The sequence below is a fragment of the Pelodiscus sinensis genome, chromosome 1 (genome assembly GCF_049634645.1).
Source record: "Pelodiscus sinensis isolate JC-2024 chromosome 1, ASM4963464v1, whole genome shotgun sequence".
Lineage (NCBI taxonomy): Eukaryota > Metazoa > Chordata > Testudines > Trionychidae > Pelodiscus > Pelodiscus sinensis.
In genome coordinates, this window is record NC_134711.1 from 81,628,682 (window position 1) to 81,656,230 (window position 27,549).

The following is a 27,549-nucleotide window of genomic DNA, read 5'->3' on the forward strand; positions in this document are numbered from 1 at the left end:
GTAGCTGAGGCACTTCCCTTCCTCCTCCCTCCCATAATGGCCAGCTGGGGCTCTGTGCTCTCCCCACCCACCCACAGAGGCGCAAAACGTACTTGGGGACAGAGGAGGTTTGAAGGAGGAGGGCCGCTCTGCTCTCCCTGCCCATACAGCAGTAATGGCCACTCTCCCATTTGAAGGAGAAGCCTCGCTCTGGGGGTGGGGTGGGGGCATATAGGGGGATGAGTAAGGGCACGGTGGGGGTCACAGGCCAAGAGGGTGATGGTGTGGGCAGTAGGGGGTCAGAGCTTAAAGGGTCAAAAGGTATAAAGCAAATATGCATATAAAATTATATTGGTCCACCAATCATTTGTGAATTGGTTTACGAGTCCATGGCATAAAAAAGTTTGGTAACCACTGAGTATAAGAATATAATGGGTTTATGAAGGGGATGGTTTGATGAGATAACATGATCTTGGTAACTAATTGACCATTCATTATCAGTGGGAAATAGGTCAATGGAGGGATGATAGGAATTACTAGAGAGAACTTTCTGGGTGTCTGGCTGGTGAGTCTTGCCCACATGCTCAGGGTTTAGCTGATCGCCGTATTTGGGATCGGGAAGGAATTTTCCTCCAGGGTAGATTGGCAGAGACCCTGGAGGTTTTTCGCCTTCCTCTGTAGCATGGGGTACAGATCACAGCTGGAGGATTCTCTGCATCTTGGGGTCTTCAAAGTACTTGAAGGCTTCAATATCTGAGATATAGGTGAGAGGATTATTCTAGGAGGGGTGGGTGAGATTCTGTGGCCTGCACTGTGCAGGGGGTCAGACTAGATGATCATAATGGTCCCTTCTGACCTTAAAGTCTATGAGTCTATAATCAGTAATGGAGACTTGCTGCCATTTGTGCCTAAGATGCTGCAAGACTATTTGTTATTTTTCAAGTTTTTTCAGTTACAGACTATCCCTCTGAAGCTTTTGCCATGTGTGCAATTTTCAAAAAAAATGTTGATATGCAATTTAGTGCATGTAATGTACAAATTGAGAAATCCTTGATATTTAGCTGTTTAAGTACTCTGTTTACAAGCACAATGCAGTTTCTCATTTCAAGAAGTTGCAGCTCCTTTACAGATGCCTTTTGAAATTTTAGCCTATCAAATAATGTAAATATTCATGAAAGTATTTGCCTCACACACACAATTTCTTTGGCTACCGAGAATAATAAGAAGAATTCACATTCTATAGAGCTAGCAACTAGTTTGTAATAGTTAAAAGATCTAAAACAGGTTTCCAAGCTGGGGGGGGGAGGGGGGTGCAAGACGACCCATCCCTCCCCCACCAACCCTCCCCCCAAGAAAGAGCCCAGTCCGTCCGGGAAAAATTTCAGAAAATACCATGTGAAATGGTATTTTCTGTTTTTCCTGGCTCAGGCATCTGTTGGAACATGCACAGCCTGGGCAGGCCTGGGGTGGAGGGGGGTAAGGATGGAGTAGCCCGGGCAGACTTCAAAATGGCTCCCTTAAAAGGGCACTGCCTGGTCTGCTCTTAAAAGGGCAACCTTTTTGGAGGGGGCGGGGGGAGGAAACAACTTTTCCCCTGGAGTACTGGCACCTTTTCTTTACACTGGTCCCAGGAATTAAAGGGGCCATGACTGATTTTTGGGCCAGATCAGTTCCTTTTTTTTTTTGCTTGACAAGTTTTGATGCTATTTTTGGGGGATGGGGGTTTCTCAAAAATCAAAAAGGGAGCATGATGCTGAAAAGTTTGGGAACCACTGATCTAAACTATCTGTAGAATTTTTTTTAACAACTCACTTTGATCCATTTTTGGCTCAAGGCAACACAAGCATTTGATAGCGTCATATCATATCTGAAAAAGAGGGAAACCAAAGAATTACATTTTAAGAAGAGTGAGTAACTCCATGTGCATTCAATGGGCATTGTAACCCAGCTGTGTAAATGTGGCAAGATTGCCTGCAATTAGGCTTGGAAGGATTTGATTTTTATTGGCAGGTGCTGGTAAATATCAATCTCAATATACACAAATGGATGGAAATACATTTCCATCAACAACTGAAACTTACAGATCGTCAAAGTAGGTAAAATGGCAATTGAAAACTTAAGAGCCAAAACTTAGTAATTTAGATTTTTGAATTAAGTTTCTTACAAATGGATTAGCAATTGAATAGTATGGTATGATTTGTTGATTTAAAATATTTTGTTTGTATATTTTTACAGTAACTCCACTCTTCAGGATATTTGTGACTTCTCTTGTGAATACTGCTATTTTCCATTGGTAGCTACATACTGATCAATAGTGTATCGTATAGTCAACCTCACAATACACACGTATTCAAAAAACATATATACTCCATCTAGTTGGACAATGCAAGGTTTTTTCTTGCAGAGATTTCCACTAGGGAAGTTACACTTTGAATTTTTTTCTATTATCTGTGGGAACCAAACCCCCCCTCCCCCCAAAACCACACCACAGACATGTTTCCTCCAACATTTTTCAAATTTGGAGAAGTATCAATTCATATTTCTCACATGCTCAAAGACCTCTGGAAAACCTTATTTTCTGAAAATATCTGGATGTTTTCTGACTAGCTCTAGTACAGATTTTTTTCAAATACTTAATTGATGTTTGGGGATAACACACAAAATGTGTATCTAGACTAAAGGGTTTTCTCGAAAAAAGTGGCCTTTTTTCGAAAAAACTTCCCCTGCGTCTAGACTGCTCCTGCGTTCTTTTGAAAGTAAATTGAAAGAACGCAGCAGTTTTTTCAACCTTGGAAGACCTCGTTTTACGAGGAAGAATGCCTTTTTTCTAAAGTGCTCTTTCGAAAAAAGGTGCTATGTAATGCAAACTGTGCTTTTTTGAAAGAGAGCATCCAGACTGCCTTTTCGAGTGGCTATAGTCTAGACACTCTTTTTCGAAAGAGGCTTGCAGTCTAGATGTAGCCAAACATTTTAGGTGAGAAAGATAACAGAAGAGAGCAAAAATTACTTTGGTTTCACTGGTGGCATGCCAGGACTGTGCATCCATGTATTCCAGTCAACTTTGTTAAGAACATCCACCTGCAAACAACAAAGATTCTTATTCAGTTTACTATCTAAGTGTTAAGAGAAAAAAGTGCAATTTGCAATTTTAATCAGTTTAAATCTTGAATTTGGGTTTGCATTTGCATGAACAGCTTGATCTAAAACTGATGATTCCTAATGTGGTTTTACTTTTGAGTAAATGCACTGAACCCCAAACCCATATTTTGAAGATTCTGTGTTACAGTTTTACAGATTTGTCAATTTAGGAAACAGGGTGATGAGGTATAAGCCATTAGACTTTTTTTTTTTACGACAGTAGTACTTTATCATATGGAGCATCTTCAACTTGAAGCTATGCCATAAAAGTAGGATATACTCTACCCATGTCATACAATTGTAAGATCTTAGCCTGAAGGAACATCCCAACCTTATCCTTGAAGTAGGAATACAAGAACTTCTTCCAATCCTCAGTCACAGCACTCTTATAGGCAAACTTCTGAATATAAGCCTTCAAGAAGCCAATGAAGACATCTACATTAAAAAAAAAAACTCAATTAACAAAACCAGTGGTTGAAAGCAAAGCAAGAATCTTTTCTAAAAATAGAACTATTAATACGTACCTGGCCCTCCAAGAATCTGTTCAAGGTAGAAAAGCAAAGCAAAGCCTTTCTCATATGGAACAGAAGAATATGCAACATCAGGGTCTACTCCATTCAAATTAGGGATCAGGTTAGTGAAAGGACTTGTGTCTCCAAGTGTATTTATCTGTAACAATATTATACGCAAATACTCATCCAGAATGGCTCCAGAATTAGCACCTTCCTTATACAGCTATCTTTCATCCAAGACCAAGATTACCATGCTTTGACTTGCTGAAGTTCCTGAATTAGTAATAGCCTATATTAATGCTGGTTTGGGCACTATAGCAACTTTTCATCTTAGGGCTGGTCTGTACTACAAATACTTTGCTGGTATAACTACACTGACAAAGCCCCCTAGTGAAGCCTCAGCTTATGCAAGTTTAAAAAGGATCTTTTTCTCAGTACAGCTAAACCTTCCTGAACTGGCTGCATCCACATGCAAGATTTTGCCTGCACAGCTGCATTAGTTAGGGGTGAGATATAATCATTCCTTACTCACATAGCTATGCTAGCCTTTTGATCATGCTCGCGTGCTTTATTTCCATTATTGCCACAGTATCCCTTAAAGGAGGAGTCACTATGGTAACAACCTCTTTCCCCATACTGGAATCACAGTTTATTTACTCCTTCAAAAAAACTGAAGTTACTACTGACAGAATGAAACAAAACTGTTAATCCTAAAGAGGTGAGAGATTTCTCTTGGAGGTGCTGGCATGGGGGAGATGAGGGGGAAATTGGCTTCATTTTATAAAAAATATTCAGAGAGTCAAGTACCATTACCAAAACTGCTTAAATGAATTAGCACGTTATGGGCACTACAGCAAGTCAAATGCATTGCAGTAGGAGTGTCAGTCCTTTGTGCCATGGTCTGAACTCTCAAATGAACAGCGTTTTGTGGGAAATTCCACATTTCAATCAAATCATGTTCCTTGTTCCACTGCAAAATAAATTATTATTCAGATAGGAGGCCATGTTCCCCATAAAATACCTTTTAACACAGGGAAAGATGTCTAAGATGGCAGAGGGGTAATGTGAGTGTGCACGTATGCTATCTGTATTTCTTTAATACTGCGAATAAGGCCTTACACCCAACTCCAGAGGGAAGTGAAGAATTTCCCTGTCACAATATTTTACAAATAAAGTTAACAATCAGCAAAGCTGGAAATAGAAGCCAAGTCTACAGACTACTCTGCTCAGCCATGCTTTTTCAGATTGATTGCCTGAAATATGCTTAGCTACCCCATTGCTAATCACTAGACTGACCCCTCTCAATACAGAACCCAAATATCAGCATTCCAGATCTTCAATACTCAACTGTATAGGACACCTGAGCTTTATTGTATATTTCAGTTATTTTGCAGACATTTCAATTGATACATCACACACTACAATATCTAAAGTTTGAAAAGGGGTGCCATGGCTATGGCTACCACAAAAAGGCAACTTTTAGCTGAACATTGGCACAAAGGGCTGTCGCTCCTACTGCATATACTTTATGCAGTATTGCTTGTATAATAAGGGTTCACAATTATTCTGCTGTAGTTTGGGATGAAATTCAGCTTTTCAGAAGATCCCTAAGACTTAAAGACTTGAGCTGAATTATGCACTTCTGAAAACATTACCGTGATCTGCAAATCAAGCAGTGTCATGTTTATACTGACCAATATATAGATCCATAAACATACACTTCCACTGGAACTAGTTACCGTATTTTGTAATTCTCTCCAACCTCCCAGGGCTTGGAAGTGCCTGAACTCTTCACCGAACAGCCGTCCACCAATCCTGCGTTCCAAGTAAACAGTATGTCCCTCATTTAGCCTAGAGAATTATCAAGAACATTGTCATGTTAGATGGCAAAATATTTCCTCAGAACTTTTATAGATGGTAGATAGAATCAATTTTTAATGCACTCAGTATTACACCTACCAAAAATGCTCCCATGTTTCGTTAGTCACCAAGTTTCCTGTCCAGCTATGAGAGATTTCATGAGCAATAACCTAAAAAAAATCCACAGAAAACAAAAACAAAAACAAAAAACCCCACCCCATGTTAAAAATATAATCTGGTGAGAGGCAGAGGCAGTAAGGGAGGGCAGAATTAATCCATAAACCCAGGCTTATTGGTTAATTGTGTAGTCAACACGTTGGCATCCTTAATGGTAGGCTATTCCTAACTCAAATATGTGGGCTTTATTAGAACTAAAAACTGTCCCTCTAACATTCTTATTATTATCATCTGTAGTCCTTAATTCCTGCACTGGGTCAGAGACAGCCACGTTCAACTCCGCAGCTTCATATCTGATTTAACGGAATCAATAGAAGCATACAGGCTAGTATGGCCCAAAATAAAGACCAACTTACTCAGCTCTGCCAAACTAAAATTAAGCCCTGGATGGGATGCTGGGGAGAGTGGGGGAAGGGAGGAGAGCGGGTTAGAGCCTGAAACTCTGTAACCAGAACCCAAAGCTTCATACCAGAGTCTGCCACCTCTCCCCACCAGGCCTGAAGCCCAAAGTCGGAGCTTACCAGCCCCGTGAAGATGGAGAACTCACCAGCTCCTTGCTCCTCCAGCACTGTCTCTAGAAGGGAGCAGGGCCAGATTTGCTAATAGCCCCAGCAACCAACACCAAGCTGGTTCATCCATGAACAAAAAGAAGGTAGAGGAGCTGCTATTTTGCATGCACACACTCCCATAGCTCAGAAGGCTGTGACTGCAAGAACAACCTCTGCTTGCTGCATTTGAGAAACACCGTTTTAGAGGGCCATTTGTCAGTATAGTTACATGGGAAGCAGGAGATTCCTTCTATAAAGAGGATACCATTCTGCAAAAATGAGGGTCAAGAAAAGAGTTCCCTGCACCTGAATTTTTTCAAATACAGCTTGATATTAAACTGACCTGCTATGTATTTTGTCACTTTGTAACTAACAGAAAATAAGTAGAATGTCTAAATGAAGACTTAAGATTTAGAAATGTATCTCATTTCCATTGCCATGAATGATTTAACTTAAAGTTATACCATATTTGGTTTGAGGACCTGAAAAAAGTTTATACTTACATTTGATAGGGATTTATCACCTGCCTAGAATAGAAAAATAAATCAAATTACTTTGTCGATTCAAGTTAAATTAAAAATTCATGCACTACACACACCTGTTTGATGCAAGTTCTATGGTTCTGGTAGTCTAAGGATCATTTCATGGTTCTTTAAACAATATAAATTCAGAGTTCTATGCAAACCTGGAAAGATTTGTTAATAGGTTCTTATGGAAAGCTAAATAATAAAGCACAATAATTTCCCACTTACCAATAATGTAGGAGTCACAAAAGTAAGGCAAGGGTTCTCCATACCACCATAAGGAAAAGAGGGAGGCAAGACTAACAAGTCATACTGTCCCCACACATAAGGCCCTGCCAGATCTTCTGCTGTTTTCAACATGGCTTCAGTCTGAAACACAAGTTCACACTGATTTTTAATTACAAGTAGTAAATACAGGCTATAAGTGTGTGTGTATCGTTAGGATCACAAGTCTCTCAAACAGTATCTTGTCACTCGCGTAGCAAGATCAGGAGTTATTTGCAGATCCTTTAAAAAAAGAGAACACTTTCTTTGGTGAAAGTGCGGAGGGGAAAAATTATAATGAGAACAATTGTAGTACAGGCAGTCCCCGACTTACGCGGATCCAACTTATGTTGGATCCGCACTTACGAACGGGGCTCTCTCGCCCCGGAGCTCGCAGGCAGCGATCCGCCACCTCGACCTCCGGGGCGAGAAAAGCTGCTCCCAGAGGCGCGGCACCCCGCTGCCGCTGCGGCTTTCCTCCCCGTGTACCTGGTCTGCTGGGGGGGCGCAGCTAGTCCGTCGTCCCCCCCCCCCCCCGCAGACCAGGCTTTTGTTGTGGATCCTGGGGCAGAGCAGCTGGGGCGCTGCCCATTGGTCCTGCAGCACCGCTCTGGGCACTACTGGACCAACCCAGCAGCACCCGAGCTGCTCTGCCCCAGGCGTCCCCAAGTCAGCCGCTGCTGAAACTGACCAGCGCTGACTACAGGAAGCCCGAGGCAGAGTTGCTCTTCCCCAGGCTTCCTGGAATCAGCCGCTGATCAGTTTCAGCAGCAGCTGACTTGGGGACGCTTGGGGTTCTTAAGTTGAATCTGTATGTAAGTCAGAACTGGCGGTCAGTTTCAGCAGCGGCTGAATCTGGACGCCAGTTCCGACTTACATACAGATTCAACTTAAGAACAAACCTACAGTCCCTATCTTGTACGTAACCCCGGGACTGCCTGTACTGTCTGTTTATTTTTAATACTACATAAAATGAGTGAACAGTTAGAAAAATCTTTATCACCGACCTCTGAAAATTCATATGCTGATTTATCCACCAGCTCCTTCTCAGCCCACACCAGCGTCCTTGGGCCAATCTGCCTATAAAAATACAGATTTCAGTTAGACAATGAACTTGAACTGGTGTTCTATGGGAAGCCATTGCAGAGTGGAGAATGGGTTTGATGTATTCACAATAGCCCATACTGCTGAGAAGATGTTCTGGAGAAACCCCTGCTACCCTCATATCACTGCTATTGTGTGTGTTTGAAGGGGAATTAGAGAAACATTGAATCAATGACTAATTTAATTTTAGACACACTTATATGCTTATAGACTTAATGTTCTAGTCCTCCACAGAAAGATAGGTAGGAAAAAGCTACAAGTAAGTACAGTTAAAAAAAATCACAGGTAATGATGATTTTTGTATGGATTATCTAGACAGGATATAAACTGAAGTTCATGCTTTTTAAACTATTACAGTGTTGCAATATTAACACCAACATAACATTCTGAGCCAGATTTAAGCACATCTTTTTGTAAATGAGTGATGAGGTTCTGACTTATGGAGGAGACACATGCTCATGTGGTAGTGAGTAAATTTCTAAATTATTCTCAGAACTAAAAGGTGGGAAAAGAAGAACAAAGACTCAGTGGCTGGATTCTATTCCATTTCTTTCCCTTACAGGGAGAGAGTGGGCTTAATAGTATTCTCTCGTGCTGTGGCTAGATACTTCTTGACATGAGAATAATAAACAAACACTTAAAGACCAGCTAATACACTCAGAAGTGTTCTGAACTGAAGGAGTACATACTTGAATGATACATGAAGGAGCAGCTTAACACTGTTCCACTGATCAAGCGTTTTTTTAAATTTTTAAATTAGGTTCAGGAGTCAAGTAATGTCAAGACTCCCTCACACCTTCTATAACTGCTAAAATTAAGCCAATGTGTAACATGCACTCTTACCTGCTTTCCAAAGCCCCAACCACTAATGCAATCAGGTAGCAGGGTATTGGAACCTAATGGAAGATAAATCATCTATTTAAAATCCTAGTTGTATCTCAGAACTATCACCCACTGAGGTAAACAAAGGAAAACATTATATAAGCGTAGCTGAACATTCACTTTCTTCACAAGCTTCTGCATTGCATTAGCCCCCCAGGACAATTAACTCCCAGGTTCTTGTTTTTCTTTTGCATGATGTGGGTAACATTTACTAGAGATGTCAATGTGTAGTGAACTACAGGATTAACCAATATGCTTTGCCTTATCAGCTGATTCTGTTGACTACATGCACTCCCTCTCCCCCTTGCTGCCTCTATACCAGAAGCAGCAAGGGGGGAGGAAGGGAGAGCAGGAGCCAGTGCCTGTGAGAAGCTGGCTTTAAGCAGGCTCTCCATGAGCACCAGACCCACTTTCCCCACCTCACCCTATGCACTGCTGCCTCTGACAGACAGGCAGCAGTGCAGAGGGCGAGGGGCACAGGCTGGAGCCTATACATCCAGGAAGCCAGCTTCCTAGAAAGGCAGCGAGAGGGGAGAGTCAAAGCCGGTGCTGGGGGGAGCCAGCTTAAAAGCCAGTACCCCACAGCACCAGGTCCATGGTCCCTCCTGCCTATCAGAGGCAGCAGCACAGGAGGGGAGGGGGCAGGAGAGGCTGCCACGAAGCAACCTCTGTCTGCAGTGACCAGCCTCTGTCTACAGGGAGCTTGGACCCCTGCGGACAAGTGCTGCTGCCACTCCGCCACAGGCAGCCAGTATGCGCAGGGAGCTGGTTTTTAAACTGGGTCCCCTTGCAGACCAGCTTCTGCCTACCACCCCGAACTGCTGCCTGATAGATAGGCAGCAGCACTGAGTGGCAGGGGGCTCCTCGGGAATGGAGCCGGAGGGCACTGGCTGCCGGCCCCACCCCTAGGGATTATCGAATAGTTGTGGAACTGCTAAGATTTCATGAGGTTACATGACTATCCAACACCCCTAACATTTACCTGCTGGTGGTAGTAAAAACCAATCCTCACATATAAGCACCACCCCCTCAAGCCTCAGAGCTATCACTTCCACATATATCTTCAGAGGCCCCAGAACTGCAGACCCCACTTTCGGTTAATACTGGAAAATATTTCTATTCATACTACACAAAAGCCATCTGGGCACTATTTTTAGCATGTGTCAAAGGTCACATCTTCCCTCCTAGTCTCCTATACACATCCTAGTTCCATTAGCTTTTATGGGTCACCAAGAGCCTGTTGAGACAAGACACAGTTGTGCCCCAAACTCAAAAGCTAAGGATTGGTTTGTAACAGATGTACTTATAGACTACTTAATTTCCAATCCCAGCCCAAAACAGTAGCCCAAGAGTGTGTCGTCAGTTGTTGGCTGCATGCGTACGTGTTCTTTCTATGTGCTGTGCCAGCTTTGCGAAGGCCTCAATCAAACTGCCCAAAAAGACCACATGCTTGGTTCCATAGTGAAAGCACTCAGCCAGGTTTTTAAACTGGGTCCCCTTGCAGATCAGCTTCTGCCTACCACCCCGAACTACCTAGGAAGCATGGTCCTAAATCTTCCGTGTAATTACACTAGAACAAGTATGGTCGTTGTAATGGACTCAGCTCTGTGATGGTGGGACTTTGTATTACCCTTTGGATGGGCAAAGACACTCCCCCTGCAATCCCTCTTTTAAAGACAGATACAAAGAAGTTATGCATTGCCCCTCTGGCATAGTTTGTTACTACTTATCACCTTATACCCATCCTTAGGATGGGTAAATGTCCTATATTATGTTGAGTTAGTGTGCTTACGTGGTGCTGAAAGCAACAGCATCTCAATTTCAGTTTATACCAAACTGTTTCTTCCTGCCTTGACTCCCCTCCTTTGGACACCTGCACAGGCAATTGAGGAATCCAAATCCTCCCAACCAGTCTCTTGCACATTACTCGTAGGGAATTTCTGCACAATTGCAGTTTAGAGTTACACCAAGATACACTAGGTAGCATCAGTGATGTAATTTGTTCTGCATATGTTATCTTGTACATTAGTGTTGCTCAAAGAGATGTGGCTACACATTGGCTTTCTACCACCATCACATAGACAGGAAGAATATAGAGGACAACCACAAAAAAATTATTTTTGTATTTGGGATCAAAATAAACTGCTGTAATTTTTGTTCCTCTTCTTGTGGAACAACTCCATAGTGAAGTGACTATATCCTTCATTTATTGTCAAATTAATTATAAAATAGTAAATAAAAATGCATTTATGATTCTATGGTTATCTATCGAAAGGATCACATCACCACATGATTTTAGGGGTTGGGTTTTACGTGTTCACTTCAAAGGACTCAAGAACAGAAGCTCAAATCTATTTAGTTGTGTTCCAACAGATCTTTAAATTGCAGGTTGGTAAGTCACCAATAGTTTGAAGTTTCAGATCTCAGTGGATTAACAGACCATGTACTTTTGTTTAGGAAAGCTGTTCCTCATTGCACCACTTACTCTCAAAGCCAAGGAGAAACAAGTGCTATAGAAAAAAATTAGACACGTTTGTCCCAAACAAGTAGGTTTCCTGGCCATCAACCACACAAGACTAATATTTGTGTTATGGAATTTGTTGCTTTAAAAAATAAATCTCATCTTGCTCACATGTGCAGTAAAGTTTCCATGAGCCCGACTATTATAAATTACAGCACATATACAAGCACAGACTTGTGCAGGTTTCATACACACAGTACTTCAAGTCAATACAAAACTGTGCCAGGCTTCATGAAGTTTTCCTAGTTTTGTTTAAAAGACCTATGATTTTACCTTTTGACTAAAACGATATATCCTCCTGTTGCAATCTTCTGGGTCAGGCATCTCTCCATCACGACTGGCACTCATGAGAGCCACCAGTTCTTTAGGAACAGATACCTAAATAATGAGAAAGGAAAAAATCAATTGCGAGCAAGTCGAAATACAACTGAGACTGTATGAGCAATCTTTGGAAAGTATTAGCTGCCCGCCAACATTACAGGCAGTCCCCGGGTTACGTACAAGATAGGGATTGCAGATTTGTTCTTAAGTTGAATCTGTATGTAAGTCGGAACTGGCATCCAGATTCAGCTGCTGCTGAAACTGACCAGCGCTGACTACAAGAAGCCCGAGGCAGAGTTGCTCTGCCCCGGCTTCCTGGAATCAGCCACTGACCAGTTTCAACAGGCTGAATCTGGACGCCAGTTCCGACTTACATACAGATTCAACTTAAGAACCCCAGGCGTCCCCAAGTCAGCTGCTGCTGAAACTGATCAGCGGCTGATTCCAGGAAGCCCGGGGCAGAGCAACTCTGCCTCGGGCTTCCTGTAGTCAGCACTGGTCAGTTTCAGCAGCGGCTGACTTGGGGATGCCTGGGGCAGAGCAGCTGGGGTGCTGCTGGGTTGGTCCAGTAGCGCCCAGAGCGGCACTGCGGGACCAGCCGGCAGCGCCCCAGCTTCTCTACCACAGGCGTCCGGAGAAAAGCCTGGTCTGCTGGGGGGAGGGGGCGTACTAACTACCCCCCCCCCCCCCCAGCAGACCAGGGAGACGCGGGCGGCAGACCGAGACGCACCGCGGTCCCGCCGCCCGGGTCCTCCGCAGCTTTGCTCCGTGTCTCCCTGGTCTGCTGGAGCCAGCAGACCAGGGAGACGGGGAGCAAAGCCTCTGAGGACGCTGGCAGCGGGACAGCCACGGCGCGTCTGGGCTGTCCCGCTGCCGGCGTCCTCAGAGGCTTTGCTCCCCATCTCCCTGGTCTGCTGGTCTCCAGCAGACCAGGGAGACGCGGAGCAAACCCCGTTTGTAACTGCGGATCCGACATAAGTCGGATCCACGTAACTCGGGGACTGCCTGTATATCATATGCTGTGAACTGCTGTAAGTATTTAGGTTACGCTAATATTTTACATTAAACTGTCTCACTTTTGCCATAACTAGATAATTTGCCTTCCCTCTAACACAGGCAACGTTTAACCAACCAGAAGGGCTGTTTTAGACTGATGCATATTTCTTTCCCCTTTTAAGATTCCCAACTCACTTCCTCAATGCACTCCTATGTTTTACTGCCTCAAAAAGAAGAAAAGGTTAAAAAGACCCAATACCACCAACACACCAAGTCCATATATTCTGGTGTTGGATTTTTAAAAAGGGGATTAATACTTTAAGGGACAGCTAACTGAAAATCAAACCCTTCTGTGAATCGAGTTAAATGTCGTTTCCAATATCTCCCCTATGCTATTTTTGTGGTTTTATAATCCTAATTTGAAGTCTCCCTCCTCTTCCTGAGTGAAGATAAAAATATAAATGAACAAAGGGAAATGACTGAGTATACAGGGTAAGACTGCAAAACTGTACACAAAGTGCTATCAAACATAAGGAAACAAGTTGAAAAACAGATGAAAATATTTGTATTTCAACCTTTCGGAAATGATAATCTTAGCAGGTATTTGTAAACAGATTTTTCACACAAATGTGACTAAGTTGACTGTCTTCAAACTTTCCCATATTTTGAAACATTCCACATTTTTAATTTAGACTTGTTGACTCAACAGTCTATACCACAGGCCAAGCCACAACAAACCTTCCTTATTGCACAAGTTTTTTAAGGATGTGAAGACCTCATGATTGCATTTATTTCAAAAAGTCCTTATGATACTACTTTTTTTTTTAAGTTTGACAAGTCATTGAGATATTTTACATGGATTCAATATTTTTGGGACTGAATCACCATTTCCATCATGTATTCAAAATATTTAAGGCCACAGCCATCTGCAGATCTGGCTTCCATATACCAAATGGCCCAACGTTCTGAACCAGACCACATACTGTTCAGCTGTCTACCTAATTCAAGAAACTCTTATGGAAAACCAAAAGAAATTTATCTAGAAAGTGTAAACTAGGTTTCAAGATGGAATGTTTTGTGTAATAGATAAGTGCTCTTTCAACAGGCAAAACCACAGCTTAGAAAAAGACCATCAGGAAGCTGCACAGCCACCTTTACCCAGTAACCTTTTAGAACCTCCTCCAATGTTTCCCTCAAAGTACAATTCTGTTCCACTTTTATCAGCAAGCCACCTCTATTAAGGAGTTAATTTCTCAACCTCCCAGGGAGTAAGCAGGTCTATGACAGGTTTCTGTGTATGAAAGAAACATGTAGCTTGGTCTCCTCCTTCAGAGTTCCCCAGATGGTCTGAGAGCAGAGAGCCCTTTTTGCAACATCTCTCAGGAAATGAAATCTCTGCTGAGGCAGCATTCTTCCCTTCCCCGCTTCCAACTCAAGCTTGGGTAAAATAACTGATGAACTGTGGTCTCTGAAAGACTATCCTCTCTCATTCCAGCCTCAACAGATAACACTGCACACTAACCAGGCCCTTCTCTGACCTGGACAATAGGATTTACTTTTCACATGAGGGAGGTTCAGCACAAAGGTGCTCATAACTCAGGAAGGACATTCCTTTGCCTTACTAGTTAAAGAAATGCCACAAGGCAGACTGGCAGTTTTGATGTATAATAAGGAGTCCCCTATTAAATGGTTTCATAATGGGCCATATTCTGCAGTTTGAATATTAAATACCCCCCAAAAGAAATCTCTGCCTGCCAATATACCTACAGATGGATGCTATTTCTACAGCCCTTGTTAGAGGCTGACCATCAGGTGATTAAAACAGTCCATTTAAAAAGCTTTTTTATATTTTAGTTTCAGGGTGGAGTTAAAGTTTACATTAGCAAGTTGCTATCTGGCAGTGAAATCTGAAAACACTAATAAATTCCTTGCAATGGAGCCTTATCCACAGAAAAGCCTGCCAGCTAGCACAGACTTCCCCATTCTAGTTGTGCTCTTCATTCAGCTATGTATGATTTGTATTCCTCTACCTCTGCATAGTAGGTTAGTTTCACAGAAGGTGTGTCCTGGCAAGGAAGGATGGCTCTGCAGTGGATAGCCTGGAAAAAGACAGACAAATTACAGCTATTTCTTATGTACAGCTTTTGCAACAGATCACACAAATATATGGCATACTGCGACAGAAGAGTATGAGCCAACAGAAGGGCAACATAGTATAACCAGCAAAAGTTGCATATCAGATTATGTCAAAGTCCTGACAGCCCAGTTCCTTCCTCAAGGGCCAGTTCTGTCTCTCCCCCATACAGGAAAGAAGGTTTTTCTAGCAAATATTTCTAGGTATAAGGCAACTTTCACTGCAACTGTAGAAGCATCAATATGGGAGGACATACAGGGGAATTAGTATGTTTTGAACTGTGTGTCCTATTAATGCATCTTCAGCGTTACAGAAAAATCCAGTGACAAAAGAAGTGAAGCACAATTTCTCAAATGCATATAATTTAAGGCCAAAAGAGACTACCACCAAATCAGCCAATCTGACCTCCAGCCCTACCATGACCCAACAACCAAAATTAGACTAACGTATTACAGCCCAGAAGGGACTAGACTATTTCATGCAATTAGCAGAAAAGACAAGTAATAGAGACTCCCCAGTGCAGCCACAAAAGGTAAGGGAGATATTTAATAAGATCTATTCAGGCAATCTTGATAAGTGACCACACTCATATACTGAGAGGAAAGTGGAAACATTCCAAGGTCATTGCTCCATTATCTTGCCTGGCACAGAAGTTCAACTATCTGGTCTGTAGTTTCCTGTGTTGTTTTTATTTCCCTTTTTATAGATGGGCACTATATTTGCCCTTTTCCAATCTTCTGGAATCTCTCCTGTCTTCCATGATTTTCCAAAGATGATAGCTAAAGGCTCAGATACCTCCTCTATCAGCTCCTTGAGTATTCTAGGATGCATTTCATCAGGCCCTGGTGACTTGCAGACATCTAATTTTTCTAAGTGATTTTTAACTTGTTCTTTTTTTATTTTATCTTCTAAACCTACCCCCTTCCCACTAGCATTCACTATGTTAGGCATTCCTTCATCAGACATCTCAGCGAAGACCGAAAGTTTCCCTAGACTTTAATTCCCTGTACAAGAGGGTTTGACTCCCCGCTCCCTCAAATATTTGTAGCACACTTCTTCCACCATTCACATTCTTCAGAGTTAGCTTATTTAACAGTAATAGGAATTAATACTGCCTACTTTCTGATGGCCTATACTAGTTTTCATAATTGATGACTTTCTAAAAGAAATATTGCTATGGAAAAAATTTAAGTGTCATATATATCTCTTGCAAGAACTGAATTATGAAGGCAATTCAGAAACATTACCGTCAGTGTGCAATTACTAAGTATTACAACTTCAGCACTAATAATGCCTTCACCAATGTTGTGTTTTACCCTTGGCCTTGGGTAATAACTAAACTGTGGACTGCTGTACTTTCACTTACTACCCTTAAGAAATCAAATGTCATTTAGGTACGAAATTGACATGACCCATATAGGGTTCAGAGGGGCAGCCGTGTTAGTCTGTTTCAGGAGTACTTAGTCTCTATTTGTGCTTTCCTTTGTTGCCTTTTTTAAAAAACTATGAAGGACTAAAAGATTTACCCAGCCTTGCTTGGGTCCTCAACTCAAATAATTTTTTATTTTTCTTCATTTAAATCATTGCTCTGGGATGGGGTTAGGGATGAGGAGTTCAGTATGCAGACTGACATGGGAGAGAAGCCAACCCCAGCTCTCTCTCTCACCGTAGGAGCTTGGATTCTGGTGAGAAGTTTCTGTCCATGGGCACTACAGCAGACAGATGGGCACAAAGACAAACTCTCTGAAATATATAGTAGACAGCTGTCCCTTCCACTACCCCTGCCCTCTGCTGCCCCAATGGGATTACAGTTGATCCGGTCTCCAGCTCTAGCCCCCTTACGGTCATTATATGGTATAGATGTCCCTGATAACAGAGCTCTGTGTATCTGTGTTATGAGAAACAGTTGCATTCCAGGCTCATCCCATTGTCTTGGCACAATCAAACCATGCTTTAAGTTATGGTTAGAGGAAGTTGCATATCAAATTTGGTTGTCCTAGCTCTTAGCGTTTAGGAGGAGTTCTTAGACAAACACACTTGCTCACTGACAAGCTCTCTCAAATATTCAGTATATTATTAAGGCACATAGAAAACTTCTAATTTCAAAAGGTCCTCCCCTGACCTGACATTGGCTGAAGAGAAATGGGTGTTTCTTCCCTGAAGTCTGTTCTGGAGTAAGCCACTGGAGAGCTGAGGATTTTGGAGAGGTTTCAAAAGAAGTTTCCACAATCACATCTTGTCCCCTGCACAAATGAAACAAGGAAGCATTTTCTATCATGCTCCAAACGTCAGAAAGGTGAATTCTAACACAAAGTCTTTCAGAAGATACTGTAATACCAGGTTTTGCAGTAATGTTTCAGTTGAAGTGAAGATATCAACAAGTTGTGTACTGAAACCAGTTTTTGCTTGTGACTAGGATGCAAATGTACCAACAATTACCCATTATGTTACAAATGTCAATACCCTCCCAGGAGTTTTTATCCTCTGAGAAATTCCTCCTCTTCCAAAGGAGAACTAGGATTTTCCTGCAAGAAGCCTCACAAAGCTTTCCCATGACTGTTCAATTACTTACTATTGAAAGATACTTACCATTTCAGTGTAGAAAGTGAATTGTAAAGCCAAGCAGAAGTTAATAACGCCCTATGTTAAGTACAGACACACATTCAAGTAGTATGTGCCTGGTATTAGATTGAATATTCTATTAACTGAATACAAGCAAATAAATGGTTGTTTAAAAAAAAAAAAAAAAAAAAAAAAAAAAAAAGAGAGTGGCACATGATCAATCATAATTAATGTCATTAAAGAGAAAATATGATATACCTCAATTGTATTCAGAACTCATGATTCAACAGTTCATAATCAATGAAGGCAAAGAGCAATGGATAAGACAAATACTGATAAATTAACAAGACATCTGCGATACAAAGGACAATTTCTGCTTGCCAGTTTAAAATAAAAGTCACTACTGTTGGTGGTTATATTGAAATATTTGATCATGTTATGATCTTTAGAATAAATTTTATTAAAATAAAAGCCATGGCAGTTAAAACTCAAAAGTGGAAACAACTAGCCAAACATTTTAGATAGACCAGCCAAGTAGTTTTCAGTAGTACAGACTGCCCCCGACTTGTGATGCAATTGGCTCTGGGGATAGCATCACAAGCTGGGGGCGTCATAACTCGAGCCGCATTTACGACAGGCACCGTACACCATCATAAATAGGGGGCTGATGACATAAGTCGGGGGATTTCAGTCCTTTCTGCACTTACGGAAAAGGTCGTAAGTGTGGGGGGTCATAAATTGGGCAGTCATAAAGCAGGGGGCCCTGTATTAAGACACACCAATTATTACTATTTAACAACCTAAAAATTATTTTCAATCATTATGTTTATTACTAAATGCTTATAGCTATCGCTCATTTCTCCAAATCATTGTTTGGCTACTATTGCATTTCCTTCCTACACAGATGCACTTGTTAGGTTTAGGGATGTAAACGACTGGACAACTATCTGATAAGCATAAACTTGTCAAATAGTCAACTAATGATGCAACTAGTCGCTTCCCCCACCCCCTTGCTGCCTCTATCAGAGAGAGGCAGCAAGCGGGGGGGGGGGGGGGGGGAGTAGGAGCTGGTTCCCCCCAGCACCGTCTCCTTGGGGGGTAGGGAAGGTCGAGGCACAGCGAGAAACGGAGCGGGCGGTGACTGAAGCAGTCTCCACTTGGGCCATTTCTGTAATTCTGCTTTTGAAATGTACAAGAGCCCTAGTGGAGCTCTTGTACATTTCAAAGGCTGAGGCGCTGCAGGGAGCACAGGGCCAGTGGGAGTTCCCTGCTGGCCCTGTGCAGCTTCCGCTTTTGAACTGGACTCTTGCTACAGTACAAAGCAGAGGTGTCCTTATAGACTAAACGAATAGTCAATGGAAATCCCATTGACTATTTCATTAGTTAATTCATCTAAATTTAACATTCCTAGTTGCGTTGCATCTAAAACCAATTCCTCTCTACAGGGGTTGTAAAGTGCACAGCTGGGGTGAGGCAGTTCCTTGTTTTGCTTATAAAAGTCGACTCAAAGCCAGTGCTAGCACCAGTTTTCCAACAAGAGCCAGAGAAGACTTTCTTCAAAGCCTACCAGTATTGTTTATGTTTAGCCAAAGGAATCACTGCTATGCAACTCTCCTGTTTTACCCACACACATAAAAAATGATCCCATTACTTCCACAATCCTCCCTGTAGCCACTGGCTCAGGGAGTAAGAAGTGATTACCATGCTCCAAACTTTTGTTTCCAGAAGTAGTAACCAGATAATGTTAGAAAAAAACTTAAAAACAACGAACAGTACTGCAGTACTTTAGAGACTAACAAAACACGTAGATGGTATCATGAGCTTTCATGGGCAGAACCCATTTCTTCAGATGAACAGAGTTTAAGGGGGTCCCGGTCCCAAATAAATGACAGAGAAAGAGAGATGAGGAGGGAAAAGAAAAAAAACGGGAAAAGACTAGTCAGTAGTTAATTAGCATGGAAACACTATCCTGCAGCAGAAACACAGACAACTCAGGGCTAGAATTCAGTCCTTGAAAGATCAAAATACTTTTCATTCTACTCAACTATAAAAATCCCTTAAGCACAATTCTGAGCAACAGCAAACTTGCACACAGAGACGTAACAAGGGTGGGGCAAGTGGGGCACTCACCCTATGTGCAGGCACAAAATTAAAAATTAGAAAGTTAAAATATTATTTCATTTATATCTTTACTATCATCTATTTGCAATCTCAATATATGTGCAATTAATAACATGTGCAATGAATAAAATTAATACAAAAATTAAAAACTGTATCCTTTCTTTGGATGGGAGGGGCGCAGTTCAGTAGCTTGCCCCAGGTGCAAAAAACCTTAGTTTTGGCTCTGCTTGCACAAGCCAGGAAACATACAAATATAACAACTTACGGGAAGTGGTAGAATGTGAAATCCTTGACACACTTTCAGTAAATACTTTAGCATACCACTCACGTACACTATATTTTGCAGGTCTCTATCATTAGAGGATGAGAAACAGGTAGGTTTACCTTCTGAGTTCAAAAGGAAGAGTGATTTCCAATGGTGTCCCTTTGAAACCTTGTCTTTGTCCAAGAGCAAATTTTGTTTCCTGTCCATTAACTGCCACTTTAGATACTTGAAGGTCCTTTGTATCCAAAACCTGTAACCAAACAAATGTTAGGTGCTCACTGCAAAATACCAAAGAAACCCTTTAGGATCATAAATAAAAATATATGTTTGAACAAGTCAGAGCTTCCATGGAAAGTGTCTCAGTTTCTTAGCTCTACATTTAACACTGTTCCTACTGTTCCTGGATTTTTCAATGCATTAATTTAATTTCACTGCATCCATGACTGAGACACTATTGATATGGATAAGGATGTTAATGGTTAACTGGTACCCAGGGAGTAGCCCTCCACCTGTGGCACCAGCATAGGGCTGCCAGCTGCCAGCACCCCCTGCCCTGCTCATGCTGGCAGCCAAATGCAGGGCCAGAAGTAGCCGGGCTGGAGCAGCTCCTGCCCATAGCAGGGTGGGGGATGCTCCAGACTAGGGATGTGAAGGACTAGTTGACTATCTGATAAGCAAATGTTTATCAGATAGTCAACAAGCTTGTCGACTAATCGTTCCTTCCCCCCCTTTGCTGCCTCTATCAGAAAGAGGCAACAAGGGGGGAGAGGGGAAGAAGGCGGGTACTTCAAAGTGGCAGCACCGTGTGGAACTTGGGGCCAGACCCCAGGCTACGTGTGGCGCTGCCACTTTGAAACACCACCATGGAGCCTGGCATCAGGCTCCTCTCGGCGTTTCAAAGAGGCAGCACCACGTGGAGCCTCAGGTCAGCTGGGGACTCCCCTGATGGCCTCAGGCTCCATGCGGTGCTGCCACTTTGAAATGCCGCGAGGAGCCCAGTATCAGGTGTTGTGTCTAAACAAGGCAATTTCCATACTACCTTAATGCGAATTAGGTTGGAACAGAATTCCTAATTAACGCTTTGTGCAGACACTTATTCCAGAATAAGAATCTCATTCCAAAATTATTTGAATCCCCTTTTGGATTAAGCTAATTTGGAACAAAGCATATTGGACCTACAGTTAGGACACTTGTGGACTGTGACCTGCATTACCGAATAGTCTGTTACAAACCAGCACTTCTGGGTAAAACGCATTACATTTTGCTTATGGTTACCAACAAGATTTTTCAAAAGCTGACTTCTAATCACTAGAGGGATTATTTCAACATATTTTTCAGTGTCAATAGACCAAACCTGAATAGATGTTTGCTTTCTATTTGTTTTAAACTAGCAGAGCAGGAAGTTAGCTTGAACAATTGAAAGGTTCTCTATTTAGGCAACTGTGGTTTTTAAAATAAGGTTATGGTCACTGGTATTAACTTATTTGGAGCAGATTCATTTTAAAGAAAAACTAAAAATGTATGTTTTACTTTACTACTACCAGTGCAGTTGGGGAAAAAGTCAGTTTAGCCTGTTACTAGTGGTAAGTGGAAAACTTCCTTGGCAAGTGGTGGCAGGGTGGTCAAAATCAAATTTCTGTAGACAACTTCTAAAGGAAAACTTTTTCTAGCTGTTTTCCATTGAAAAGAGCCTTCAAAATTAGAATCTATATACCGCTGAATCTGTAGGCAAGCCACTCTAGTGTCCCTGTTGCTGTTCATATATTTCTCAACAGCAGCAAAGTTACATTTATGAGCCTGGCCAGTTTCACTCTTGCTGTTTGGGAAGGCTCTGAAGAGGCAAACATTCAGACTATCTGCAAGGGAAGCAAACTTGAGCAACAGAGATTAGTTTGCAAGTATACTGAAGACTCACATCTCTAATCATGCACAACAGCAGCCCAGAGACTAATAAAGAGTAACAAAATGCACATCACAACAAGGAGACTCGAGGTGCCAGGAAGAGAAATGAGCCCATTCTCTTTAAAGTGGCCAGTGAGGACCTCTTATTTATGAAAACCAGGAGTCCTGTGGCACCTTAGAGACTAAAAGATGTATTGGGGCATAAACTTAGAAACTGATAGATTTAGGGCATAAGCTTTTGTAAGTGCCACAGGACTCATTTTTGCAGATACAGACTAACACCATTACCTTTTAGACTTATTTATGAGACATCATGATGAGGCTGACACAAACAGCCAGAGCAGAGACTAACGATGCCCTGGTATAAAGTCCAACATATTTTCTTTTGCAAGGAGAGGGTGAAAAGAAGATAGTTCTGTGCTCCTCCAGAGAGGTTCACTGGCTTTAGCTCTGATATCCCCAACTAAATTTTGCAAGGGGTGTTTCCAAGCATGGCTACAACTCCATGAAACTGAACCATACAAAAGTCAAATAAGTGACAAAGGAAACTAACAGAAATACAGGTTAGAAGAAACCTGGAGATGTCAACGAGCCCAGCTCCTTGCACCAATACAGAACTAAGGAGGGAAAGGGGCACGTATCTGGCTAATCGTGTAGTCAATACAATTTGTATCAACTACTACACAATTAGTCAATAAGGGGAGGCACTCTGCAGAGCCATAGTGCGGGTGGCTCCCAGAGCTGGCGTGAGCCAGAACTGAGCAGTCCCAGCTCACTGCGGGACCACTGAGGCTCTGCCTTTTAAATGTAGTAATAGCTGTTCGGCTCTTACTACATTTACAAGACAGAGCCGCATTAGGGGTAGGTCTGGGAATTGGCACAAGCCAGGACTGAACAGCCCTGGCTCACACTTGGTCTCATATCGCTGTGACTCTTTCTCCACTGACCCTACACCCACACTGCGGAGATGGTGCTGGCTCTCCCCAGGACCAGCTCCTGCTTCCCTCCCCCTGCTCCTGCCTTTGATAAGCCTAGGCTTTTCAGAGGCTGTATCGGGTAGTCAGCTAACCAACTACTCTTTTATATTCCTACGCAGGACCCAATAAACCTATACCTGTAGCGTACAACCAGTTCTGAAACTATCCGCACACAACCATCCAAACAGCCACATTGTTCAAGCCAACTAACCACACACAACCAGCCAAACAGCCATCTGTTGCTAGTGTGTTGGACACCATGAACCCAGACCATCTCTGACAGGTGTTTGTCCAACTTATTTTTTAAAACCTCCAGTGATGGTGATTTAACTTTCCTTGAAAACCTGTTACAGTATTTAAATAGCCTAATATCTAATTAAAATCTACGTTTACAATGAGAACAACTGGGCTTTTTAATAGCCTTTAATATATTTGAAGACTTGAGGAATTTCTTTGTTCTTCTTTTCAAGACTAAACATGACCAGTTTTTTAACCTTTCCTCACAAATCAGGTTTCCCAAGACTCTTAATTTTGTTACTTTCCTGTGGACTCGCTCCACTTTGTCTACATCCTTCTTTAAGTGCTGTGACCACACCTTGACAAAGTACTGCAGCAGAGGACCCATCAGTACCAAGCAGAACAGAATTACCTCCACATTTGATATATAACACTCCTCTTAATACAGCCTGGAATATTAGTCTTTTTCACATATGCATCACATTGTTGATCACAGGCTCCTTTCCTGCTGTTCTACGTGATAGCCAGTTATTCCCCATTTTGTAGTTGTGCGTTTGATTTTTCCACCCTTAAAGAGTAATATTTTGCACTTATCAACCAGATTACATTCTGTAAAGATATGAGACCAGTTATCTAATTTGCCAAGCTCATTTTGAATCAGGTATGTAAACTCCTGGTTAAGGTGATGTTTAACTGATTGAAGGGGGCACATGAGGCTGGTGACAACACCCCCTGTAGCCTTGCAGTGGGCTCAGTGAGACTGGAGCAGCTCTCTGCTTGCAGCCTGCTGCAGGCGGGAGGCTGCTCCCAAGTGCCGGTTAACTGGTTACCGTAAGCATCTAAGGATGACGCTTACCAGGTAACCTGTTACCCATTCACATCCACTTTATCTGAACAGTCTATAGCCTGTTATTTCCCTATTATGGCTTGCATTCTTCTCCCTTTATTGAGTACATACAGGTTGGACCTCCCTTTTCCGGCACCCTTGGGACCTAAGTGCAACAGAGTTTGCCAAACGAGGGGAGGTTAAGGCTCCCTACCCAGCTGTGGGCTCTGCACTCCCTGCTGCCTCTAGCCCCACATTCCTGGCTGGGATTGTGTCCTTCACCACACCCGCCCTGGACAGGGGCTAGCCCCACTGCCTCCAGCCCCAGCAAAGGAATGCGCCTCTCCCCCCCCCCCCCCCCCCGCCCTCAGCGGCGGCCCAGGCTGCAAATCTGTCTGACTCCTGCACTGTGCCAGCCACGACTCATGCTGTGCTTCCCACTGCACCAGCCCCTGCTGGGATTGCACTCCCCACTGCACCAGCGCCGACTGGGGCTGCACTCCTGGCCCCCAGCCCTGATACCTCCAGCCTTGCCTGAGGCTGCACATTCCACCGTGCTGGCCCCGTTGGGGATGGACTCCCCACTGCCAGCCCAGCCCAGGCTGTGCTGTGCTGAGCCTGGCCAGCTGGGGCTCTCTGGTCCAACAATATTTGTAGTCCTGCCAGACCATGGATGTTGCTGGACTAGAGTCTCACGGATTTTAGAGGATCAACCTATGCTATTAACCTCTTTAGGGAAGACTGAAACAAAAAAGGGATAAAACACCTCAGACATATTGAGGCCATCAGTTCATCTTCCCTACTAAGATGCCCTATATTCTTCTTTACCTTGCTCTTAGTGTACTTCAGGATGACATCTAAAACCACCATGGTCATGGGATGTTAGCCTACCAGCGTACTGCTTGTACTGCGCAAAACACACGCACCATGTATCTCGAGTAAGGATGTGAGCGGTGAACCGCACCACCATTAACGGGTGATGTTTACCGTTACGTTTAACCTGTGGGGGATAGAGCAGCCCTCTTCCTGCCACGGGCAGGCAGTTGCTTCAGTCCCACGGCCCCTGACCAACTTTAATTGGTTAACAAGTTAAACTTTAAGTTTAACCAGTTAACTAATTAAACAGGATTTCACATCCCTATTTTGGAGGCATATTCACTCCATCTCATCTTGCTATGCAGAACCCAACCCAGCTAGTGTTGATGCCTCCGCTTGAGATAGCGTATCAGCCCCAAGGGCCCAAAGTACATGGATCACGGAGGACAGCAGGCGTGGCACATACAAGAAAAGACGTGTGCATGGGAGCGAGGGCACCAGGATCTGAGCATGCCAACGACACCCCCCTTGGCGGACGGCAGCCAGGGCGCTGGAAGCAAGCTCTGTCCTGGGCTGGGCAATACAGGGGTGACGGGTGCCTGTGGGAAGGGGGTGCAGGGTGGGCCACGCAGAGGTGCAGGGTGAGAGCATGTGGGGGCACCCCACGTGCCAACTGAAGACCTGGCAGGGGCGATGCACCCCCAGAGGGCTGCCACGAGGCCGCCCAGACGCCGTGGCATCCAGCCCGCGCGCCCCAGCCCCACGGGCGAGAGCGCAAAGCCCGGCGGGGCGGGGGCTGGCCTCCCCCGGCTCCCAATGGAGTGGGGAGGGGGCTAAGTGAGCGGGGGGGGGGGGGGCTGGGGAGGAACCGACCCGGCCGCCTCCAGCCCTCGCTGCTTTCCTCCCCCGCCGCGCAGCCCCCAGGCCAGGGCCGGTGCAAGGAGCGACGCCCCCAATCCCGGGGGTCCCGGCCCCGCAGCAGCCCCCCCTCACCAGGCAGCGCAGCCCGTCCCGCTCGACCCGCACGGTGAGGGCCGCGGTGCCCCGCAGCGAGCGGCTGGCGAAGTCCACGCGGCAGCGCAGGTGCAGGTGCTGCGCGCGGTGCTGGGCGGGCGCGGCGAAGGAGCTCGGGTCCGGCTCGGCCATGGCTGCGGCTCGCACTAGCTCAGGTTGCCGGTCTCGCAGCCGGCGCAGAGAGGGAGGGGCGGGGCCGCGCCGAGGGGCGGGGAGAGCCGCGCGGGGCGCTGTGGGAAGGGTAGTTCCGCAGGGTTGTGCCGACGGGCTGCAGCTGGGGCAGGAGAACAACAACGCCCATGGTGCATTGCGAGAAGCCGCGTACCGCCCCCGAGTCGGGAAAGGGCTGGGACACCGCTTGCGAATGAACGAGTCACTTAACAGGGTCAGAAAGATCTAAGGGGTTGGAGGCGCAAAGTGTGCCAAGCAGCTCCTCGTTAGTATAGTGGTAAGTATCCCCGCCTGTCACGCGGGAGACCGGGGTTCGATTCCCCGACGGGGAGATGTGAAAACATTTTTTTTCCCTTTATCCACCTCAGGAAGCCCGATCCCCAGCGCGCGCTACGGTCTCTGGCGCTGCTGAGACCCTGCAGCTGCCTAGGGTCGCGAATCCAGCCCGCAGCGCTCCCGCCTTGGCGGCCCGAAGCGAACACGCGGGCTCGGGGGCCGGGACGTGGCTGCAGCGGACGGTGGCGCCTGCCAAGCGCAGCGGGCGGCGGGGCAGGGGCGCAGCGCTCAGCCCGCTCCTGGGGTGCTCGGCGCTGCACCTCGCCCGCCCGCTGCGCCCCCTCTGCAGGCTCCCGGCCCGAGCCCCCTTCGCTTGCAGCTTCTCATGTCCCCTGGGGCCGAAATTCCGCCTGCCGTGCTGTGCCCCTTCAAAGGGGGATTTTTAGATGGTTTTTGAAAGGTCACCCTTGTTCTTTCTTAAAACCGTTCTTGATCCTCCCCCCTCCCGCACCCCAGCGGGTACCTCAAAAAGGCTGAACTTAAAAACCTTTAATATGACAGATCATCACTAGCTGTAAATGTCTGCACAGAGGGGAAAAACTTATAAAACAAGGAATGGTCCTGCAGCACTTTAGAGACTAACACAACATGTAGCTCAGTGGTTTCCAACCTTTTTAAGCACAAAATCATTTTTGGAGTTTAAGCGCAATGTAAGATCTACCTCAAACCCAAATACCCTTGCTGGGCCGCCTTTGTACCCCTTCTCCAAGGTGCTGCCCCTGCTCACTTTGTCCTCCCTTCCCCTCCCTTTCACCAGTCAGGGGCAAAGGCACAGGTTCTGGTCCTGGGCTGAGGAATTTGGAGTGTCTGAGCTGAGCCTAGGGCAGGGGTCGGGGTGCAGGAGGGGGGTACAGTCTTTATAAGGCAGTTTAGGTCCAGGGAGCTCAGGGCTAGGGCAGGGCCTTGGGGTGCAGGAAGGGATCCATGACTGGGGCAGGGGTTCAGAGCTGGCACTTGCTGGACACTGCTTACCATAGGTGGCTCCTGAGTGATGGTGCAATAGGGCTAAGGCAGGTTCACCCCTGCCCTGGCCCTACACCACTCAAAAGCTAATCAAAAGCAGCCAGCAAACTCCCTCCAACCCAAGCACTGTTGTGCCCCCCCCTTCTTCGGAGATAGAATACAGGGTGACAGCAGGGCCCTCCTGTCCCTCCCCTGCCCTGTACAGCAAGAAGCAGACCCTCAGGGTAAGGGGCAGCTCCAAGGCAAAGGGCAAGAGGTGCGATGCAGTAGTGGGAGGGGCAGCTGAACTGCTGCTCTTGATAATAGCCTCTTGCCCAAACTAGTCAAGATTATCTGTCAGAGGCTCCAAGATCTAGCAGTAGATCCTGATCTACTGGTTGGTGACCACTGATGTAGATG

At 44.6% G+C, this 27,549-nt stretch overlaps 1 protein-coding gene and 1 non-coding gene across 2 annotated transcripts in view; one reads left to right on the forward strand and one right to left on the reverse strand.

The window, feature by feature from the left end:
- Nucleotides 1-25,870, reverse strand: part of LOC102462584 (leukotriene A-4 hydrolase) — a 30,763-nt gene extending 4,893 nt beyond the window's left edge. The window contains exons 1-15 of the mRNA XM_075933721.1: nt 25,660-25,870; nt 20,028-20,158; nt 17,083-17,203; nt 14,857-14,925; nt 11,783-11,887; nt 8,950-9,002; nt 8,010-8,082; nt 6,967-7,107; nt 6,718-6,741; nt 5,589-5,659; nt 5,369-5,480; nt 3,642-3,786; nt 3,449-3,552; nt 2,987-3,057; nt 1,792-1,846 (exon numbers count right to left, since the gene is read on the reverse strand). Of these exons, the coding sequence (XP_075789836.1) occupies nt 1,792-1,846; nt 2,987-3,057; nt 3,449-3,552; nt 3,642-3,786; nt 5,369-5,480; nt 5,589-5,659; nt 6,718-6,741; nt 6,967-7,107; nt 8,010-8,082; nt 8,950-9,002; nt 11,783-11,887; nt 14,857-14,925; nt 17,083-17,203; nt 20,028-20,158; nt 25,660-25,812 (1,428 nt within the window). The 5' untranslated portion in view covers nt 25,813-25,870. The remainder of the gene's footprint in view (nt 1-1,791; nt 1,847-2,986; nt 3,058-3,448; nt 3,553-3,641; nt 3,787-5,368; nt 5,481-5,588; nt 5,660-6,717; nt 6,742-6,966; nt 7,108-8,009; nt 8,083-8,949; nt 9,003-11,782; nt 11,888-14,856; nt 14,926-17,082; nt 17,204-20,027; nt 20,159-25,659) is intronic.
- Nucleotides 25,871-26,111: 241 nt separating this feature from the next.
- On the forward strand, nt 26,112-26,183 carry TRNAD-GUC (transfer RNA aspartic acid (anticodon GUC)). Its single transcript has one exon. It is a non-coding gene; the product is annotated as a tRNA-Asp (tRNA).
- The last annotated feature ends 1,366 nt before the right edge of the window (nt 26,184-27,549 follow it).